Source organism: Diadema antillarum, unplaced genomic scaffold, assembly GCF_040938485.1.
Source record: "Diadema antillarum isolate AM-2024a unplaced genomic scaffold, OU_Dant_1.0 seq00001165_RagTag, whole genome shotgun sequence".
Classification (NCBI taxonomy): domain Eukaryota; kingdom Metazoa; phylum Echinodermata; class Echinoidea; order Diadematoida; family Diadematidae; genus Diadema; species Diadema antillarum.
Window position 1 is genome coordinate 279,540 of NW_027271972.1, and position 19,830 is coordinate 299,369.

Here is a 19,830-nt window from a genome sequence, read left to right on the forward strand (position 1 = left end):
GTTGTTTTTAGACATATTCCTTATGAAAGTTGAATATGACATACCTCTTTTTAGAGAGATGAAATGTGCACTCACACCTTCTGAGGTCTCTTGCTTTCGATTTTTGAATTGACATATCAAGCAAGAGAAAAGAAATATTGTTGTTGTACATGACATGATATCAGAATATACTAAATAGCTAGGGGATATCCCCTCCTACACGACGGAGCTTTTGCATTCCTAGAATCGAAATGAAACGATCTGAGGCGCACTTTTTGTGGAATACTCGGAAAATTGTCTTCCCCCGAAGTGTGCTCACACCGAGCAAGGGAAGAGCGCTTGTGTGGGGGAGGAGGGGCTATTCCACTCCCATTTGAGGGAGCTGTTGCATTTTCAGAATTGAAATTCATGGATCTGACGCAAACTTCTGGTGGAGTATCTAGAAATTTGTCAATCATAGAAGAGTAGTAACTCTGTGGGGGTAGACCACGTGGGGGAAGGATGTAGGAGGGGGTATTCCCCTTCCCACGCTAGGAGCCTTTGCATTCCATAATTGCGATTCAACGATCTGACGCACACCTTTGATGGAATAGCCTATTGTGAAAATCATGATTAGACGCCTCGTCTTTTAGTACTATACTGCTCGACTCGAACCGATGATTAAGAATATAAGTGGTCGAATTCATTGAACCATAGCAGCCCGATCCTTATCCATTGGCATGGCTATTTGATATAATGTAATGGTAATATATTTTTTCTTTGAATACTTTTGGCGAGACTTACAAAACAAGGCCAACCTTTATGAGAGGTGTGATTATGACTGCGATTTATGTAAGCAACATACACTTACAAAAAAAGAAACAAATCAAAACCAAAAAGAGCTGCAGTAGATTCACACAGGTCACAATCTCTTTCCGGTATGTTTTAACTCTTTTTAACTTGCTTTCGAGGAGTCGCCTTGACTCAAATCTGTTCTGGACGATTCTCCGGCTTAGTTAGTGTCATGCCTCTCAATTCTAACAGTTGTGACTTTCATGACTTAGTTCATGACGTATTTTGCTATAACAATGGTCTTCCTTGTCCATTATAGTTTTAAAGGAGGTGTTTCCAAAATGGAGTGCGTGTGTACATCCAGCCATACCTGCCTAGGAAACGACCGTATAGGCCCTACATCACAATTATACACCTGTATGCACACAAACAGGCAAACACACACACACACACACACACACACGCAAACAAACATACACTCGCGCACACACTTACCTGTGCGAGCCTGGCAAAGATTGTGGTATGCGATACGGAGGAGAAAATGGGTTTTTGTGGTTAAACTAGAAGCCAACATTAAAATTGGCGAATATGCGGTCAGCACTGTGAGATGTTGGGATCATACGTTTTCTTCAGCGCGCTTCCCTCCTGGTATACTAGTGGGCAAAAAAAAAAAACAGTGATTATTATTTCCTACAGTTGAATCCCCATGGAGGAAATGCAAAGGAGACTGACCACGGACAATTTCTTTAAACCCCCTGCCCCCCCCCCCCCCCTCCACCGCACAAAGAGGGAAACGCATGTTATCTTATCCTGAAATGTTCCTTGTAACATTATATTAACGGACCCATAGAATTTCAACCTTGCAGGATAGAGAAAAAGCAGTTGCATTGATCTGCTACACCTCAGACAATCCTACAGTGATCAAAGTGAATTTTCCTGGTGCAGTTACTTGTGCAGTTACGGACATTTTTCCAATTTAAGTTTCACACATCGATTTAATGATTCAGTCAAATATTGATTTCGTTCACAGCAAAGATCTCGACGATCAAGTTAATGCACTTTTACTCAGAATTAAAGATGCGGGTTACCAGTATTGTGAAAATAAACTAATGTCTTACTAAACGGACACTCACCATTACCCGACACTATAAGCATAGTGTAATTGGTTCTTGCTGCGTCTCTGTGAAGGACAAAATAACACAAATTAGCTTAATTTTACTTTACAAGTACGTCTGGGGAATCTCACTTTTTCCATGATTTGTTCAATGCGGTCTTTTCTACTTGTAATGTTACTCCCCGCGTTCCCTAATAATCCGTAACTATAGGGTTACTCAACAGAATTTTCATCGAGCCCTCACATTCTTCCAAAGAAGTAGGTGTGAATTTCGTATGTTCCTATGTTCCTTGTTGATTATCTTCTTCTTCTTTTTTTCCATTTTCAGATACTTTAATTCACTTTGTGTTATGCTGCTATGGTTATATTTTCTTTTTTCTTCTTTAGACGTGTGGTTGTTCAGGATGGTAGGAGTAAATTTTACATCACTTTTATTCAAGAAAGTTTCGTACTGTCCTGTCATCATGTTTCCTCTTTGTGCACCAATTGATGCTGACTATGACTGGCTTTGTTTTTAAGACGTCCGATACGAATTGTCTTGAATATTTACCAGTATATAATCGAAGACATTGTTTAATATCTCAACCATACGTTCTTAACAAAAAGAAAAAAAAAAGTCGTGTACTTCCCTTCCAAGTTTAACATGAAATGAATATATATCATCTTTAATTTGGTGTCGGTATTCGTAAATATGGCTTCAATTAAGTCATTCAATGCCGCAGTGAATAATAGCTATTACCTGTTTGGAATGTACGTTTCAGCTTCATTCGTGAAGCTATCATCCTTACGGACTATATTCGATCCCACGAGACCCTTAGAAGTCAGCCGAGGTTTTGGATGACCCGAGGCTGCCAGCGGCCGCTCCGTGGGATTAGCCCCGTGAAATCCCTCCACGTAAACTACGGTGATTATTCACGCTTGTCTGTTGACATCTTCCTACCAGTTGAGATGCTGATCGAAGAAGATGCAATCCAGTCACCGTGTCAAATCGTTTTCCAATATGGTATTCCTTGAGGGCAGCCCCGAAGGGAGGCCGATAAAACAGAGAGTGGGAGGAGCTGCATGCCCGCTAATCGCCGACAAACTATAGCCATGACTCAGCATATGCAGTCTATCGCAACCATAACTTTGCATCGAATTGAAAGTTGACGGACGGGGTAGTCCATAGTAATCAATCAGGCTGATTACATAATTGCGTATTTGTGAGTTTGGATACGCTTTTTTAACATCGGCAGAATATAATGGCTTGAATTCATTAACATGGAATGGAAATGCATATTTTACTCCCATGAGCGAGCTATCAGAGGCGATTACTTTTAAGCCGATGCAATGAAGATAATGTCCCTTGCCCACAGGCCAAAAAAAAAAGATGCTGTAAGGGGTATCGAACCATGAAGCCTCGCCACTGAGGGTCTGTCGTGGTTTCATTCGCCGAGCTACGGCGGCTCTTCCTGAAGGTTCACAAGAATAGTGAGAATGATTTCGTATGATGTACGATGTCGAGGAATAAATGTGAAATACGAAGTTAAATGAGCTGCAAAATAGTCCCAGAGTTTTGAGTACTTGGTGAAGGTGATCACTGACATTTTTAGGCAGTTAAGAAAAACACTAGCATGTTCATTACAATGACATGTTCACGAGTCCAGTGGTGTGTAATATTATTGGTAAAAAAGCGTGAACTAGCTCTAACGCAGCTTCGGGATAAAGCTATCTCTATATTCAAGAGCTACGGTGTACTATCATCAAACACAGCGCCTAGTCTCTCAGCCATCTGCTTGCTCCTCAGGGTTTCTAGAGGTGACAAGTCCAGAATCTTTATCTTAGATTTAGGCATTGGTTCATGGCACAGGTTGAACCAAGAGCAAAGTTTACTGGCACTTTTTGAACTCTGCGATGTACGTCGACCATAACATTGAACTGTGCTTCAAAGGTGAGAGGAGAATGTTACTTTTATGCACCTTTACAATCTTCCACTGATACTTTTGGACAATTTCCCTGAAAGCGCTCTGATCTCTTGCATTGGTGAGCACATTACCCCATGTTCAAGCAAGCAGCCAAAGTAGTAGCTACCCGCTTCTGTGAATCTAATCTGGCGCCTGAAGCAGTACAGCCCCAGCAAATTCTGCTAGGACTCTCGGTCACAGTTCAAGACGGCCGTCGGACACGACATATCCTCTCCGTTGCCGAGATTCGGTGTATTTTCCTCGTCGATGGCTTGGTTGTCAGGCATATTCTCCAGGCTGCGATATAAACATATTTGTGCGATGTGCAACCACGCGTTTGTCGGGCAGAACGCATGAGTGACGAGACGCTAGGATGTCATGTGTAGTTTAGTTGGTTGGTTTCTTGCTTTATTACCACCGTAATGAGACGAGCAACGCACCGACTCCTCAAGGAGAAAGTAAGCTAGTCTAGAGAAGGAAGACCATATTTTCAGAGTGATTAGTAGAGTTTACCTCGCCAAACCCATGAAAGTCATATTTAACAAGTTTTTGCAGTTCCCTACAGAGTTCTGATCGTTCCCTTTAAAACCAGATTTATCTTTCCCTAGAATTATGATGGGGCGTCTGACGTAGATCTACCGAAGGGGTTCGAGGCAAGCTCGCCTGGTACCTCATTGGTTCCACGAGGAATCGTGCATAAAAAAGGGAACCATTTTCTCGATCAGTTGACATTGTCTCTTACGGTGCTCTGCACTATAGTTCGGGACTACCTATCAAACATTCCCCAACTTTCACTTGATAACGTAATGTGATAATGTGTTATTGAAGAAGTTCCTCGAATTTCAAGCATTCCCATCATTTGAAATATAAGTAGTTGCCATCCCAACGCCTTCCATTGTTTTACGATATACCCGCATGGACTTATTTAAAGCGACTGATTAATTGTGTCTGCTGTGGTGCCTGGGTCACGAATACCGAGGGCCAGATGTGTCCTCGGATCGCAGCCTCGAGATAAGACTAACAGGACATCGGAAAAATGACGCCGAGCATGAAGATGCGATCTAAGAGATGAAAATCTGCAGAAGATTCGATAGCTGGGTGCACTCAAGGACTGACTCACTCAGCCATGAACAGATAGTCGTAGATAAGCGTTAACCACACTTCAGCGCAGTCCTCTTCTCAGTGTAGAAAAAAAAAATAAAGTTGACCTCCGAAAACCTGCCTTCTCAGCTTGGAAGGTAATTACGAAAACCTTATTTTGAAACATCAAACTGGAGAGCATTACATTAGAAAAAATGATAAAATCAGTAATATCAGTGATGTCATTCGAGAGGAAGGCTGTCTCTGAGTATGTTGCAGTTTTGTGTGGCGGTGTTTAGACAGCCGTAAGAGATTTGCCGTAAAAAAGTTTTCTCGAAGTTCATTCATTAGTAAGCAGACGGCAGCTTGAATAATACGCACATCTGTACATCGTCGCTCATTAAGCGGTAATGGAAGCCTCTTGAGTGTGAAACCAACATTTAAGCCACGCCGAATGGTACCGCTGTTTACCGTAAAAATACGCATCTCTGAACGTTTATCCTCTCCCCATTTTTCTACCCTCCCCCTCCCTCTCCCTCCTTGTAATGACTTCCGCCTGTCAATACACTTAAGTGTGAGGTCTTAGAGGAGGAAACCTATTATCATCAGTACTCCTCGAGTGTTTATCTCACATCCTGATGTCACAAAAGTTAAATCCACGTCTGTTTTTTTTTTTTCCAAAGGGTGTGACCCGGGTTTGCATTTAGGTTGGTCTTCGGGTACCTGGGTCATTGCTTGGACCCAAGAAACTTATCGAAGGAAAGAAATTGTCAAAGTGAAGGATGTGGTACCTATTTCGAACTTTTAGCAAACGGTTGAATTAAATTCACTTGAGTTCACTAATTTCTGAGTCATTCATGTTCAGGTGATTGATTGACGTGAATTCTAGGACGATCCTCATCGGATACCCAACTCTATAAAGCTTACTTTCTCGCAGGGAAAGACTTTGTGTACAAAACGTGAGTTCAAGAAAGTATGAACAGAAAAAAACACCTGACAATAATTAACCAGCGAGTTTCATTTTCATCATCATCATCATCATCATCATCACCATCACCATCATCATCATCATCATCATCCTCATCATCATCATCATTCCTTGATGTACCATCTTTGGTGTGAGAGGTCAGCCAAGAACTTATCATCTGTATTATGAGGGCATGATATGTTGAGAACTGTACGCCCATCCAAGACAAGAAGAGCCTTCGGACTGCCTCGGGACCGTCTCATCTCGACGTTTGGTACTTGATTTAAATTGATGCGGCATTTCCTCCTTCTCCTCCTCCTTCTTCTCCTCTTCCTCTTCTTCTTCTCTTTTTGTTTCTCCTCTGTCTCTCTCCTTGGATGCCTGAAGCATTTACCATCTGAGTAACGAATGACCATCAGCCTTTCCGCGTTGACATGTGAGCTTCCATTTTGATGCCACTTCGGGCCTTGATGACGACGCTTCAACTCGAATCCTAGTCATAATTGGATTAATCGTAGTCACTCGTAGAAAATACTTTTTTTTTCTCCATGCCGGGATTCGGCGAAAAGCGCCGTGTGTCGCTTATTAGGCCAGATGAAAGCCTACAGGAGCAAGCTGTAGTCACACTGCCGCTCACCCTGTCTTCTCGCAAGCAGACATCGCGGCAAAATTTATCGGCGTTGCCGTCAAATTTATGCCCAAATTTCGCCATGTTTTAGCGCCGCGCGCCGAAGGTTGATAGGTTGAAGCCGTCGCAGAGTTCCTATTTCCGTAGCACTGAAAAACCGTCGCCATGTACATGTCAACTGACATTTCTGATCGAGCTGCGAGCTCCTAAATAACCTTAATGTTTGACACCACCAGTCCGTTAATCTAAATAGTTTTTGTCTCGACTCAGAGTAGCCTCCAACATCATTGTCGATATCGCGGACACAAACCTTAAGTGATCTAAATTTTCCTACCTTAAGGCTTCAGCTGCGCAATTACCCTGCTTCGTCATCAACAGTAGCTAAAACAATTAATAAGAAATAAAAGGAGAAAATCAAATTTTATGCTTTCGACAGAAAACCGCGCCAACGTTGAAAAAAGGGGATTTTTTTTTTACAGATAGAAATAGAAAATATCTTATCCAACGAGAAAAAAAACCCATTTAGATTCATCAACACAGTTGAGTGTTTTGTATTTGATTTCTTTCAGGTGCATTTACCTGTAACGCCGCAATGAATACTTCATTATTGTTCATTAGGATTTGTATTCTAAATATATAGGAGTTGAGATTATCTCAAAAGAAAGCACCAGGGGATATCCACGATATACTGTCACCATCTAGAAAACTGAAAAGATAAAATATTATTTATATATATTATTTGATGCGGTATGTCTTTATATTCATCTTTGTGATTCTGAAACATTTATAGCCAAGAAATCGTAATTTCTGGAACGACTTCACGTAAAATTTGTAATTTCAATTAGAAGTGCACATCTACACATTTTTTACAACGTCTCTGCGTTGCGTCCATTTGACTACGAAATGTCCATTATACAAGCACACTTCTTTCGAGAAAAACGTATCGAAATCAATTATGAACTTCAGGTCACTGCCATGTCCAACTCCATCATATTCAGCTTTAATGTATGTATATAGAGCAATATCTAATGGTTTCTTGTCATTTATGATTTAGTTGCTTTAGCTTGTAATAAATGAAGACAACGAGTTAGACTTACGCTCTGATATTCAATGTCAGAATACAGTTTCCGGAGGTGATATATGTCAATAAACAAAAGAAGAACAGAATGTATATCTTGCACAACATACTAATATGAAATCATATTCTACTGTCTTCAGAAACCTACGTGACTTCAAAGACAGTATGCATGTTTGTTCACATAACTTTACGCTGAATGTCTATTTAAGTACCCCGTGTTTTAAAGGAATAACTTTATCCCTTAAATAAAACATAAGACTGTGATTGACAAAAAAAAAAGAATTAAAGGCAAATTTACAACTTGCAATATGAAATCGAATAGTATTGATGTGACGGTGCACAGAAAACGGCATTCATGATAAAACGTGGGTTTCGTGCAAACTCAACACGATGAGATCTTTTAGGCGTCGAGCGAAAAGTAAGGAAAATTAACGGATAACTCCAGCTCGAGATCCGAAGCGATGCCGACCCGTCAAACGCAGACGGTAGGGACAAATTTGCATATTAAGGGCTTTCTTAGTGTCAATTCAACAATTATACAGCCTTTATTTTCGTCAGTTGTCTTTTTGGTTCTCTGCTCTCTCCTACTCTTCCATTTCTCCGTCACTCTGTCACTCTATCTGTCGGTCTGTCTGTCTGTCTTACTTCGTTTTCCTCTCTCATTCTCTTTGAATCTGTCTCGTAATTTCCGGAGATGAACATCGATGACGGTACAACCTTTGGCAGATCCGATTTCAGACAGAAAAGAAATTCAAATCATGCTCTGATTTCTGCACTGTAAACTCATAGGTTATCACGCTCAGAACAACAACAAAATATGTTTATTCAAGAAGTAAATGCAAAGGTCCCTCGAGATACACGTGTAACATTTTTTTCGTAGATATACATGATTGTGTATTCATCTATTTTTTCTTTCCAACAAATACCCTTTTTCACTTCAAGACTGCGGTATTTTGCTGCTACAATGCCTGTAGTGTACACGTATGGGCAGTGTTGATATAAACTCGTTATCTTGTTTAATGCGCCAAAGTCGCCGACGACATAAAGTGGCGACGTGAATATAATCGACTCATTAGTTCGAACTACGACGACCACTTAGGAGAGGGATGTGCAGCTCAATGGAAGATGGCTGAAGGTCGTGACGACGTCATTTCTGCTCCTGATACTTTCTGAGGTTGACATTCAAACGTACATGATGAGAATCATGAAATCCATCTCTCATATCGATTTTGCAAATGACTCTTTCTCCCTCCGTCTCCCCCTCTCTCTCTTTTTTCATTAATCCGCAAATAAAGGCTGAAAATATTATGCGTAACCCAGATCAAAACAAATCAAAATAGATCGGATCAGATCAAAACATCGAAGGCTGAAGCATACTCCCAAGACCGAGAATATAGCAGACTTCTCCATTTCTTGAAATTAGCGCAGATAACAGAAATATCAAGAGCAGAAAGTTCAGCCCAGCTTTAAAGGCATAATCCACAAATTTCGCGCTACAGTCTAAAAATCAGAAGCAACTATATTGAGCCGCGACGGGTGATATAAATTCTCCTTTTCTGCATAATAGAAGACATCGATTGCCAAGTGTGAATGTGAGGCTTATATTAAAAACCGACCTAAAAGAATTTTGTTTCGACAGTACATGCGTAATCAATTCCTGCAAACGAACAATATACAACTCCCCTCCCCTACGAAAAGAAATGTCTTTGCAAAACCTTGAGCGACCTAAAGTGAGATATTTTCTTAACATTCAGAGTGGTTTCTATTTTACACAGAGTTATATATATACATAAAATCTCCTCTCTGAAATAAGTGTCAAATCTAAAACATTTGGTGATAGGGCTTTTGGAAAATGGCACCATCATTATGGAATAATCTCCCTCTCAGAATTAGATGCATTACAGATTTTGATAAATTCAAATCTGTGTTAAAAACTCATCTTTTTGATAGTCTTTGATTACATGTGAATAGAGAAATCTTTGAGATCTTATGGTATTATGCGTTCTACTATTATATATATATATATATATATATATATATATATATATATATATTATATATATAGTGCATGAGGCTGAGTGCACTATAACAATATAAGCACCGACAAATTCAGAATTTGGAGGTGCTTGGTACTTGTTATAGTGCAATAAGATGTCATGCACTATGTGTTATATAAAATAGCATACATACCCAGGCAAGATAAATTGAAAAAAGACTCTACACGTGTCTAGACAAGCAATAATACCAGTTTCTTTGAACCTGTGTAGACAAAATCCTGAAGATCCAAATTCAACTATAGAGTCTAGGGTCTACGTGGTTATATCTAAGTTGACGATTTCTAGGCCCTACGATAGATTAGGTCTAGGGGCCCTGGCCTAACGTTTATACTACTAGACCTACGTCACTTACGAGGGACAGAGGTAACGTTAGTTAACACTTGACCCTACAATAGGTCTACCACAGTAACACGTTAGACGCCCTAAGTTTACTTACTGCACTGTGGGTCCAGGACCAGAACTAGATGATGTTTTGTAGGATTAGGGATCTACTGGATTTAAACACAAGGCTCGTGCCAGGCATCATTGAAGTCACCATTGCTGCACAAGTGGATTCCGAGAGTGTGTTGTAAATGTCGTAGTAAAAGTGCATAGCGTAGAGTGATCAAAGAGCGCTTAGCGTATACCGTACACACGCTACCCATTTCCACGGCGTAGAATGTACGGAGAAAGCGGCACAATCAATCTTGGGTTGACTTGCTCAATATCCGTCGGATTTATTCCTTTTTCAGAACAGCAGGAATACGTATTTGATGGCATCCTTTGTGTCCTTATTGTCTAAGATACTGTTTATATAGATCAGTCTCTGTAAAAGTAGCGAACATGTTCATTTCAGCTTCCATGTTTAAATCTACCGCTGAAAGTCTAATCCCACACAGATAAGTCGCTGGCATAGCCAGTGAGAATCGAGAATAACGATGATATCGAGCAAAGCATATCGCGGTTGTGGCGCAATCGCGTCGATGAGGTGCGGGATTCAGTACTCGATGATTAAAATGAGGGAGCAAAAACCGATATCAAATCGATAGTGGGTTATCGTCTGCAATCGTTATATTTTGCGTGCACTATAACTTTTGTCATGCACTGCCGGCCTGTATCATAAGTATGTATATGCTATTTTATATATATATATATATCATGCACATTCTCTGTGCAATAACAAATCTGCCGGGAGATTTGCCGAGCTTTTCAGAGTTTTGTTACCCAAAGTCTTTTTTACAAAGTCTTTTATATGCTAATAAGTAACACGCATATATGCTGAACTTTGTATAATCTCAAGGCTTGTGCTCATGATGTCTCCATTACCCATAGCAGACGGCGGAAAATGAAAGAGTTTGGCTGCAGCGGGCATTAATTTTTCTTTCCTCGTATAGGCGAACGGTGTGGTCTAAAGTTTTCCCGATGGCATTTGGATATCAGCTGCCATTTTATTGATGACATTTTGCAGGAATCGGAAGACCCTTTCAGCAGTGCTTTACGAAATGTATGTGATCAGAAGATGATGGACTCAATATGTCCGCTAATAAATTTTGACTGGTGCACAACGCAACATATTAAGCCAAGCATCGAACGCAGCCTCGTACAGAGCGACAGGCGAAACACCGCATTCCTGATACTTGTGGCTCTCTGTTTATCTTTTCCTAGGTATAAAAGTTATGTCATGAAAGGTATTTCTCTCAGTAGCCTCTTTTGCCTTTCAACCCGTCCTTTTTTTTTTAAATCTCCGTTAGCTCGAGAAAAGGAGGCGCGAACCTTTCCATTTGAAGTGGAGTTGACAAACAGACGTCTCCTTTACCTTTTTCATTTCCCTGAAATTTTGTCACGAAAGCTTGCTGTGGCGAACGACAGCGTCTCAATCGATCCATATCCCATATCAAAAAAAGACCCAGGGAAACTACCGGGCGAGATCAGGAATCACATGTTGACGGAAATTAATGTCAGCAATGCCCGCGCGAGTTAGCTTGTTAAGCGAGAGTGAGATAAGGTCGCAGATTTCTTCTTACCCATTTTTTGTAATCGGACGTTTGGGGATCGTCTTTGCCTTGTCTTTTACCTCAGGACGAAATTGCACGATATTGAAATTTATTTTTCCTCACCTTTTTCGTTGGCATTATTAAGGAATGTTACACTTTCTGTTGATTGCTTTGGAACAAATGTCACTTCTTGTCGAAAAATTTGCATTTAGACACAAATTCTTAGAATGGGTAACATGTCTGGTCAAACTGATATTGTTAAATTTCAACAGAGTAAGATTTCAGCGACATTGGAAAAAAGAGAGGTTAAAAGGGGAGATTTTGATCGTGGAAAAAAGAGAATTAAATTAAGACGGCTTATACTTTATATAACTTTTTTTTTCATATGATCCTTCTAATTTATGTTTGCTCTTATTTCTTGATTGTATGTCTGTGCGTTTGTTTGTGTGTTGATGCCTTATCGTGGTAGAAGAGGACATACGACCCTATACGTTGCAACCACATTCTTTATTCCACCCAAAAGCATGATGAACCATGTATATCTCTCCTTCCTAACTTCACGAATTAGTCTTAAAGGGGCACGTACATTCACATGAAGATTCACCCTGCAAGATACGTGTACGTTGCCCTTCCATTACGCGACCAGACCCGCGTAAAATTATGTCAGGTTAACAATAGGATGCAACGTTCTTAAAAATAGCAAAAACGTTGACGCCCCAAATAGCGATTATGTTGCGTGAGAGAATATTGACTCGAAATGACGCTCGAGATAGTTGTTGTTGTTGTTATTTTTTCTTCTTCTCGCATGTGCTCCATTACACCTATTGGTACTCCCGTTTTTTGTGATAGAAAGTCGATCAAATAGCCTGACTGGACATGTCATTTGAAATGTAGTCGATATTCGAGCTTAATTGAGTTATGAAGATGGGTAGCGAAGGCCAGCGTCATACCTGTTGACTATCAGCCACAACTCGAGTCTCTTGCGAAAGCGCCAATCGATGTGTGCATGGCCTTCTATTAGGCTAATCAATGCCCGTGCTTTGACATTTATGTTTGAAGATGCGTTCGGTCTGAAAATTGTGATGTGCAGAACGAAAAAGAGGCACGGGGGCCTTAAACACGTGGAGCGGAAGGCAAGACTAGGCGGGTCCAAGGTCACGGGCATGAAGCCCGGTCAGGCTTGCATCATTTCGCTGAGTCACGCCAGTGGGGCATTCTCTATCACATAGGAAAGTGCTTTGTACTCATTTAGCCCCACTTATCGAATTTGCTTGAAGCGGTGAAGCTATAATCAAACTATTGATCGCTTTGATTAATTCTTATGCTATTGTATTTCTGTTGTAATGAGATGGTGTGAATGCAATACAGGCATTAATGAATTACCTGTAAACTGTTTAGAGTAATGGTTAATAAGCGTAAGTGCATTCACAAAATAATTGACTATTATTGATAAGTGAAGCTAATATCGGCAACCAACAGAAATGTTTTGAAACAGAAATAAGGTTATTATGCTAATAGGGATACTGAAAATTTTAAATATGCAAACAAGTTGATAACATTGTTGTTATAACACACATCATTTCATTAAAATCCTTGGACAATAGTTGCGTTAAATGATTTTCTTACCGCGATGAAATACCGACTATATCTGACAATTTAATGTTTTTTGGTACTCTTTCAGTCAATAGAAGTCACTGGTCAGATGATCTACATCCCCGAGAGTGACTGTGTCCTCTTCCTGGGCTCCCCGCGGGTCTCCAAGCTGGAGGAGTTGACGGGGCGTGGTCTCTACCTCGCCGACATCCCCATCCACGACGCCACGCGGGACCTCATACTGGTAGGCGAGGAGAGCAGAGCGCAGGACGGGCTCAAGAAGCGTATGGACAAGCTGAAGTCACAGGTGGAGGAGGCGAGCGGCAACCTGGACCAGGAGAGGCAAAAGAACGTGGACTTGTTGAATCTGATCTTCCCGGAAAAGATCGCCAAGAAGTTGTGGCGCGGCGAGAAGGTGCCCGCCGAGACCACCGATGCCGTCTCGATGCTCTTCTCCGACATCGTGGGTTTCACGGCCATCTGCTCGACCGCCACGCCCTTTATGGTGGTCAACATGCTCAACACACTCTACACGCAGTTTGACTCCTTCTGCGGTGTGTTAGACGTCTACAAGGTGAGACACTGCAGTCAAATTAGTTTCGTAGATATTTTCCTATTGTTTAGTATAGAAGATCACCCACCAACAAGCGGACGATGTGTTTACGTATTAGTATATATAGCGACTGTCAGCCCATTTTCATGGATATCATGTCACCTTTTGTTTGTACATGACATATTATTTAGATCATGATGCAGATTTGTTTTAACTACTGACAAGCATTTCCCCTCTTACGAATAATCAGAAGTCAGTAGGTTGCGTTCATTTATTGAGAAAACTAGTTAGGGAGAGTTTCCCCGAATTTGACACTTTCTGATACTGAATGCGATATCACATTTATCATCGTGTATGTAAAACCTTTGCATGGAGAAACTCCCCTTAGGCTTACATCAAGCAAGCTGGGTAATAGATCGTGTGACATTCCACAGAATTTTGCGTCACCTCTCAATTAACCGGAATACCTGTATCGCAATTAGGGCCTCATTCCATTGTCTACGACGAAACCCCTTTTGTTGTCGTTGTTGTTGTTGTAGGCAGTGGTGGTCATGATCGATGTGGGTATATCGGAATTCGAGCAGACGATCATCCCAACCAATTAACCTTGTAGCGCGCTCCGTACCCTCCTCTCTCGCCCTGCTGACACTGTAATCTGCAATTAGTCGATCGATTTCGACGGCTCTTCCATCGATTGTCGGCCAAATCAATCAATCACCCAAAGCGTCGCACCAGCTGCCGGGAATTTATTTATTCACCTTTGCAATTTTGAGCACCGCGACGTGCTAAAAAATTAGCGTGTCATTTAAAAAAAGAGAGAGAGAGAGAGAGAAGAAGACATTAAATAGATGAATATGAGAGAAAACAGCACTATAAGTGTCTATTTTGTCTTTAGAAGATATGAATACAGCAAATAATGCACATCAACTAACGAATGACTGCTCGAGGAAGCATTTATCCTCGCATTACTCATTCCACTGTCTTTAAATGTCGGTGCTTCATTACGAATTAACAATGGATGGCATTGACAAAAGTTGACATCATGATGTATTTCTTGACGCGTTTCTTTATGATCCTTTTATCCTCAATGCTGCCATCATATTGTTTTATGAACATCCAGTTAGTATTTTAACACATGTTATTTATCATCAAACAATAGACAGTTACTTGATATATGAATAGCTATAGTTCGTCGCATGAGAGGACAATTAAGAAATTTTCCACAAGAACAAACATAATGCCCTATGTGGGATAAAGGACAATGCATTATAATGTCATCATTCATATAATTATACGCGAATATTCTTACATTAGGACCGACATTGTAATCAATAAAAACTGATTGTATTTAGTTCTGTTCAGTTCAGTTGGAAGACCTTCAAAACGTTTTGATAGAGTAAGTATTCATTCCCAATTATAAGTTAACTTATGCAGGTGTTATGCTTATTGACTATGAATATCAGCTTTTATATGTTTTGAGTTTTGCGTTTTGAAGAGTGAAGTTTTGGTAAAATAGTTAGAGAGACTTAAGCGAAGCACAGTGATTATCATCGGCTAAACTGTCTACGTGCATTCCAATAGGTGCACATAAAGTATACTTGTGAGTGTGTGTCTATCTGAGTCTGTGTATGTGTGTATATGTGTATGTACTTTTACATTAATGAGATGGCATAGTTTTGGTTGAGATGGGGCTTCAAGTTTCCAACTTTTTTGTGAGATAATAAGAAACCTCTTATGAAATATGAAAGAGCACGTCATTCTAAGAGAAATTCAAAGTTTATTTGATAAAAATTGGTTTTGAATGGCCGAGATCTACAAAACAAGGAACCCTAGTAAAAGATAGGACCCACTATTAGGTTCGCTTTGTTTAACTTTGTTTTTGGATATCTCAGCCATTTCGACACCGATTTTCATCAAATAAACTTCGGCTCCCTCATAGATGCTCTGTAACATTTGAAGGGGTCGGTGCAATATAGTGCTAACCCACACTTCTGTCAAAATTAAGTTACATGCATTTTCATAATCCCTATCCTTCACTCTAACCTCCGTGAAAATATCATATTTGAATTCAACCAATAAGATGGTAAAAAATGCATGCATTCATGTTTTATAATGTACAATGTATGGACTTTCCAAACATTCAACAGCGATTATCTCAAAATGACTATTTTGTGGGTTAGCACTATATTGCACCGACACCTTCATTTCATAAGTGGTTTCTTAGTATTTCGCAAAAAGTTAAAAGCTCAATCCTCATCTCAACCAATACTATACAATCCCTTTAATTCACCGACCGCATGGATAGGCGTAGAAATGACCAGTTAACATTCGTTAATTCTTGCTTTCTAGATTAGATTGATAATTTTCCTGCATGAGGAAATGCCATAATTTATCGTGTAATTTTTGGCATAGCACACCTCCTTCAGTCTACATACGTATAGAAATGAAACATATAAACAAGTTTCCCCCATTTGAATATTTTCATTTTCTGTTTTTATTATTTTTTGTTGTTGAGGAAACATCCTGTAAATATTCGCAGAGGTCGGTCTCATTTCAAGTTTTAGGAAAGCTGTTTATATCTCAGTCAGCCCATTCATCATCATAATTTTTTTTTAATTCGTTTAAAAGAATCGTTGTCAAATTTGCAGCTGCGCAATCTAGTGTGCAAGATGAAATTAAAAAATGGGGAAACGAGTTGATAAACAGTATACTTATTTCAGATATCAGATAAAACACGATAACTTTTAGCCTATAATTGTTTCCTTGAAAACGTATGTATTTGGTCAAGATCAATATTCGCAATAAATCTTTCTGTGGCTAATTCTTTGTGTCTCTATTTGCAAGTAAAAGAAAAGTAAAACGTCCCATGACTTTATTGCTTGAATACTAAATCATTTATCCGTGGACACTATAATTTAGAAATGTAAAACGCAAACAATCAATCAATGAACTATATATATGTGCTAGGCTGTGAGTTACAAGAATAAAAACATAGTTCATCCTTAATACAGTGTCTCTTTAAATTCATATATCCTTAACATTTGAGGGGAGGGAAGGAAACGAGGGGTAAATTACATCCAGTATCGGGATTACACTAAAGACTGGATAACACGCACCACACGACACGTTTTTATTGTTGTTATTCTTTGGAATACGAAAAAACGCTTCTTCCAAGTGCCTTTTGAAAGTTTCATGAATCTACACGCATAACGCTTTCATGAATAAACCACCGGAAAGTAGAATTGCCTTGTAGTTGGAACGAATATGTCAAAGTCGAAAAAGGAAGGGCTTAATCCCATAAATCATTCGTTTTATCATCCTTATGTCGTGAGTTTATTGCAAACTTGTTCAAATGTATGCACAAGTACAAAAATCATATGCGATTCACTATTGATATGAGAATATATATATATTTTTTCAATATTGATATATGAATATGATATATAATATAATATATAACGTATATAATATACAATAAATGTTATATAACATATAATACACGTAGTATCTGCGTGTTGTTTAAAGATACAAATCCGATATGAATAGTAATAGCGGTTTAAAAAAATTGTTTGTTTGTTTGTTTGTTTGTTTGTATGTTCTTTTTGCACTTCTAAGTGATTCCGAAAACCTGAATACGAGGTAATTTATTTCAGGGGGCCTACTTTCTGATGAAATTAGCAATTTATCTATTGATTCTCTGGAAAAAAAAATCCCCACATGAACTAACATCTGAACATCATACAAATTTCCCTAATGGCAAATATCACTTGTGAGGGAAAGACGTAATATGGAAAGTGTGTAGGTACACAATACGGCGGCGTGCTGCGTGGATGGCGAGTGGTTTCCCCAATGCGTAAAGTGATGGATGAGTTAGATTAGACTAGCGCTCGATCGCAAAAACCCATGAGGTAAATGACACGATGTGAAATGGGCCCTGCGTGTTCCGAAGGGCGATCACCACGTGACATAAGGAGTGCTCATCATTGGATTGTGTCGTCAGCTGCCGATTTCCCGGGGCTAACTCATGATGCAGCGCGCTCAGTGACAGCCGCTTTCTGAAGAGGGATGTGCAACGAAAAAAAGAAAAAAACTCCCTTGCTTTTGAATTGGGTTTGCTACCGTGGAGTTACATATGAAAAGGGAAATAATGCCGAAAAAAAAGAAACGGTTCATGCACATCTATCACCATACCTTTATCATTACGATATGAGCACATCTATACGCCACTCTTATGATAGCATGTAGTGCATCGCAGTTGAAAGAAAGAGGATCCAGAACAGTGTGAAATATGATTGCAATATGAAGTTTGACTTATGATTACAAAATCATAGAAAACCTACATATCCCACAAATATATATATATATATATATATATATATATATATATATATATATATATCATACATGTATATATTATACCTGTAGCTCGTCACATATTTTCATACTCACTGTTGCCTCTCTGTTAGACTACAATATCTCCCTTTGAGACATATCTCGTTTCAATATTGCCATGGGAACTATTATTATGTTTTTGTTGTTTTTTTCGTGTTTGTGTTTGTGATGTAATGTATTTTGTAAGGCAGCTCACCACAAGCTCTGCTTTTTTGAGGTTCTGCCTTCCTGTACAATAATTTCATGCATGTGATTTCCTACATGAAAAAGATGGAAAATAAATGTTTCATAAACTTGAACTTGAACTTGATGTACATATACATATATATATATATATATATATATATATATACATATATATATATATATTTATATATATATTATACATGTATATATACATATATATTTGTATATATATATATATATATATATTATACATGTATATATACATATATATTTGTATATATATATATATATATATATTATACATGTATATATACATATATATTCATATATATACATATATATATATATATATGCATTCCACGCTGTTTGACGCCGTAACCGTGATTTGCTGTTAAAGCACACACACACACACAAACAAACACGCAAGAGTGTTAATGTCAGAGCTGCCTTTTTTTTACCCGTGCATTATACGGCCACAGTCTAAGAACTCGATGTAAGAATATTTATTCTTATACCGGCACTGAACTGTAACAGCGTAAACTAATGGTTCTGGAAGCTATTAACTCGTTTTGTGAAGAGTTTCGCTAGATGCAACCTGCTATAAAGGTAGCAAGATTATTTTTTTTTCAAAGAAAACTCGGATGTTAGAAAAGTTTGTAACTTTTCACTCGCGTTTCCGTGGAAACTGACCGGCGGATTGCATATGCATTACCTGCTGCATGAGCAGAAGCCAAGCAGCTGCAGCAAATGGCCTCTTGTCATCTCGGTAATTGAAACTAGTCTGACGGATGACAAATAGTCGATTCCCATTGGTGGCGGGCTGCCCAGTCCTCTTCCTACTCTCTGCATTCGTCCCCGCGAGTTGATACAAACGTTGAGAGTACATCGCATGGCATCCTGGCCGCTGTTACATCAGAGACTCCAACTCTCCCGTTTTCGACGGGAGATCTCCCGCCGAAAACCCATTTTTGCAAAATCTCCCGTTCTCCCGCTTGAGATTTAATTTCTCCCGCCCTGGCTCTTTGTCTCCCGTTGGAAAGAATTTCTTACTTATTTCTATCGTATGTTGAAAAAATAAGCCTTAGATAGCACCAGAGAGCATCTAGAACCCTGGGAATTTAGCGCTTCGCACACATCAAGTTGGAGTCTCCCGTTTGCTAAGGGTTTCAGGCGGGAGAATCTCCAGATCAGAAGGTGCTTGGGGTTGGAGTCTCTGTTACATACGTGTTGATTTCTTTTAAGCCAGCGCCATGCATTCAAATTTCCGCCCTTGACGAGGGCAATGTTCAGCTTCTTACATTCCTTTTTTGTTTGGTTTATTTTTGAAATGTCAATAGCCTTAAGCACTATAATTCATTCAAAAGTCTGAGGACAAAATCAAGCGGTAACCGTAGCCATGCATAATCGTTTGAATGTTGCCCTAGTTGTAAATGCTTTAATCAAATTGCATGATAAACCTTTTTGATATACTTCCCTCCGATTAATTTGATTTTTCAATCGAATCTGCCTATCTACT

The 19,830-nt window shown here is 39.4% G+C and overlaps 1 protein-coding gene across 1 annotated transcript in view; it reads left to right on the plus strand.

The window, feature by feature from the left end:
• The window catches only part of LOC139744365 (guanylate cyclase soluble subunit alpha-2-like), a 151,746-nt gene that overhangs the window by 112,928 nt on the left and 18,988 nt on the right, over positions 1–19,830 (plus strand). The window contains exon 6 of the mRNA XM_071654805.1: positions 13,272–13,757. Within this exon, the coding sequence (XP_071510906.1) occupies positions 13,272–13,757 (486 nt within the window). The remainder of the gene's footprint in view (positions 1–13,271; positions 13,758–19,830) is intronic.